Source organism: Lucilia cuprina, chromosome 5 (assembly GCF_022045245.1).
Source record: "Lucilia cuprina isolate Lc7/37 chromosome 5, ASM2204524v1, whole genome shotgun sequence".
In the NCBI taxonomy this organism is placed as follows: Eukaryota; Metazoa; Arthropoda; class Insecta; order Diptera; family Calliphoridae; genus Lucilia; species Lucilia cuprina.
In genome coordinates this window covers 25,116,849-25,120,963 of record NC_060953.1, presented here as the reverse complement: position 1 = coordinate 25,120,963, position 4,115 = coordinate 25,116,849, and the positions used below count along the sequence as shown (strand labels likewise).

The window sequence follows — 4,115 nt, the reverse complement described above, 5'->3', positions numbered from 1 at the left end:
GTCTACCTATTAACATTTTGGACTATATTACTATAACCTGTAATTCAGTCATTGATATTTCTTATTAGGGAATGAATCGAAATTATCATTACCTGTATATTTTTACCTGTATCATAAACGAAACAGAACGAAATGATCTGTCGAAAAAATTGAGGTAAAAATAGTTATAAATTTCCGAAAATTTAAGCATAATAGGACCTTTCAATTATAAGGATAAGCAAACAAATAGAAAATAGGTAAATATAAGATTTAAACATGTTCTGTCATATTTAATACTAAAATATGAAAAATATGAAATTAAAGGATACAGGTTTAAAATGAACATATTTTTAAATGTAATTGAGATATTGGCTTGAAATTTTTTGTAAAGGGCCGAGAATTTCCATATCTAACTAAAAAAGATATTAAGGGATAAATATGGACGAAATTGTTGTAGCTATCTGCGACCCTATTAAAATTTTGATATAAAGCATAGTTTTAGAAATTTAACAAATATGTAATATATGACAAAATCTTTATTTATGAACAAAACTCAATGAAATCTTCAACGCTTGTTAAATTTGTCATTTCAAATAAGAAAATGCAAAAAAATTAAAAACGTCAAAGGGCATCCCGCAATTCCCAAAAATAGGAATGAAAATCCCAAAAATGGGATTTTTTACATTTTTGCCCATAGGGTCCACATTTCTTTCAGGGCTGGGAAATACTTTTGGAGTAAAAAGAAAACATATTGAGGTTTCCAAAACTGCTTTCAGTTTTCTGATCCCAGCTTAGGGATTTTAGAACATGTCGCCCAAAGTTGAAGTTTTGATAAAAAATAGGTCATATTCGGAAGGACGCGGTGGCAACATTTTCAAAAAATAGGACAAAACGTTCTGCGTAAAGATACCTTTTAGAAAACTATAAAATTGTTATATGTTCTTAAAGAAAATTTTATTTTATTAATAAAAGAGTTAAGACACATTTTGGGCAAAAAAACGGCAAAAATCTAAAATTTTTTGAATTTTTAAATTAAAAAACGTATATTTTTGGATCTGTAAATGATATTGATCTGAAATTTTTTGTATATTATTGGAAATTTTGTTGTCTAACTAACAAGAAAAAATTGAGTCCATTTGGTCCAAAATTACGCCCGGTATTCAAAAAAAGGCGGACCAAGGTATGGTAAATTTTGTATCACTAAATTTTTAAATGCCTATAACTCGGATATTATAAGAGATAAGTAGTATGTCCAAGCATGTTTTTTCAAGATCTCGTCGAGCGCTTTCAGAAAATATAAAAATTTTTGGCACGAGTTTAAAAATTTTACATGTCGTAGGTACCCTACTTTGAGCCGCCACAGCACCGTCCCTGGGGCATCTGCGGGGTTCAAAACTTAAACTCGAATACTCCTTGGCTACGCTCACGCCAAATTTTATCCCGATTGGATCAGCCGTTTAGAAATGCCAGATTTATTTCCAAAAAATTTCCATTCTGCCCCACTGTGCGAAGGTGAAGGGTATAAAAATACACATGTGACTCCTTAAATGTCAAATTTATTAATAATATCTTCCCTAATAACCTTTACTTCCGTTTACTTTGTAGACTTCCTGTATAGGTAATTGAATAAGAAGTTTTCGAGGCTTATTGCTAAGAATTTTTATATATGTGATTAAATGTGATTAAGTTAAAATTTACAAAATTTCATCAAAGCTACAGCCCTATTCCATTATTTCTTCTTTGTATTTTTTTTTTTTTTTTTGTTTCAAGAAACGAAGAAATTTCTTAAAAATTTTATTCATATTAACGATATATTTTTCAAATAACCAACCTTAACTATTTTAGATGAAGATTTGAGTAATTGCTATTTTACTATTTTACCACCGTTTTAAAATAATTTCTGTTGATTTTAAAACATTGAAATAAATTGAAATAATTTCTTCAATATAACTAAAGGTATGTATAAATATACAATTGAAGAAATTTCGTTAAATTTAAGTATTTAATTCAAATTGAATACAGACACGTAATACTGAAGAAATTTCGCAATGTACAAGAAAAAAATTGAATTGAACAGTTGAAAATGTGTAACGAAAACTAGTCTATATAATTTCAAATTGTGGTTCCCTTTAAAGGGTTTGTGTTATAAAATAATTATTTTAAAACAAGATTAAAAGTTAAAAAAATTTTATTGTACAAAATATTAAATACAAAAGAACATATAAATATTGTGCTTACAAATAATAATTTTAATATATTGACAATTAAAAGAATCTGTATGAAATTTGGCAAGGTCATCAAGGCTTGTATAAAACATAGATGTGCTGCTTTTTATCGATATACATGTATATTTAATATAATTATGAGCTCAGAAGCCCTTTTGGGGCGTTCTGTTCTATTTGGGCTAGGTGAAATAAAGGACATATTTCAACCATTTCCAATAAGCTTCGTCCTTGGGCCAAATTTTCAAGATAATTAGGCAAATAGAGTCCTAAAATTTTGTCGGAGCCACTTTCGTGTCAATATAATTATTTAGGATAAAATGTGGGCGGAATATAGTTAGGTGACGTGGCACCTCCCATATAAATTAAATACAAAAATTCGTTTATATTGGAAACTATTACAGTTAGAATCCCAAAATTTTGCATGACTAACTTTAGCATCCATGTAAACATTTTGGGTAATAAATTGGCGGACTACCCATGATTGTAGCGCACCTCCCATATTAATTAAATAAAAAAAAATTGTTTATATTGAAATAATATAACAGTTAGAGCCCTCAAATTTTGTCGGAGGCAAATTAGTGTCAATATTATCTGGGAAACTAATACAACTAAATTCTTGCACGTAGAACTTTAATATTCATCTGAAAATTGTTAAGAAAACAGAGCGGACTTTCATCTGTAGATGCTTGGAGATAATATGAATAAAATAGAAAAATTCGTATATCTGAGAAACTATTAGAGCTAAAATCTTTAAATTTTACTTGAATAAATTTGAATTTCATCTGAACATTTAGAGTATAACGAGCGAACTTTAAGTGTAGTGGGTATAGGACCAATATTGTTGTACGTTACAAACATCAGCACAAACCGTATATTCCCTCTTCACTAAAGTAGTGTAGGGTATAATAATTCAATTTATATAGACCCGAAGTCCCTTAAAATTCCGGGATCCTGAATGTCCTGGCATCCCTAGTATTAATCCAATATTTCACAGAAGTTGTATATTTTTTGTAATTATAAACGTAATTTTTCGTTTCTAAAGGTAGTTAAGGGATAATAAACATAATTTTTTTTAATATGGAATACATACCGTAACAATTTCAAGCATTTCTTGTCGTGATATGTAGCCATTTCCATCTAAGTCATACATAGAAAAGGCCCATTTAAGTTTCTGTTCCAATTTTCCCCTTGAAGTTACGCTAAGAGCACAAAGAAACTCTCTAAAATCGATAGTACCATCACCATTAGCGTCAAAAGTGCGAAAAACATGTTCAGCAAACTGTAATTAATAAAAGAAATTTAACTTTTTAAATCAATATTTTACGAAATATTATCTACTTATGACAAAAAATGGTCCAACAGTTAATATAACACAGGAACGAAAGAACCTATAAATCTAAAATTTAGCACAGATTAATATTTTCATCTGTGCTAGTACTTCCAAATAATACATTCTTGTTATTAGTCTTTGAATCAGCAAATACTTCGGCTTGAAATATGGTTTTATAGATTACAGCATGCCGTTTGCTGCATTAGTTTTCTATTTTCACAAAAGAATATACTTATATTAAATTCTACGTTGTAATTTGACGAATCAAAATAGTATAATTAATGTAAATTTGAATAGAAAAGTGAGAAGATAGAAAAACATATGTGCATTTTCAAACAGGCCTTGTACCTTACTCTTTCCCATTTTAATGAACATATCTATAGGGTCATTCCAAAATAAATCGACCAAAAAACGCTGTTTTAAATTTTTGTCCCCTTCGATTTTTTTCAAATCAGGAGCATATATTCTACTTCTTAATGCGGTTTCTGTGGCGTATTAATTAGATGCTTAACTCATTCGGTTCATATTTTATGGGTCTCTAAAGTAGGAAATCTCGGGTATTTTTGTTCAAAATTAGAAAT

At 29.0% G+C, this 4,115-nt stretch overlaps 1 protein-coding gene across 1 annotated transcript in view; it reads right to left on the bottom strand.

The window, feature by feature from the left end:
- The window catches only part of LOC124420201 (neurocalcin homolog), a 62,907-nt gene extending 59,010 nt beyond the window's left edge, over positions 1–3,897 (bottom strand). The window contains exons 1-2 of the mRNA XM_046952411.1: positions 3,883–3,897; positions 3,295–3,483 (exon numbers count right to left, since the gene is read on the bottom strand). Of these exons, the coding sequence (XP_046808367.1) occupies positions 3,295–3,483; positions 3,883–3,897 (204 nt within the window). The remainder of the gene's footprint in view (positions 1–3,294; positions 3,484–3,882) is intronic.
- Positions 3,898–4,115: the final 218 nt, after the last annotated feature.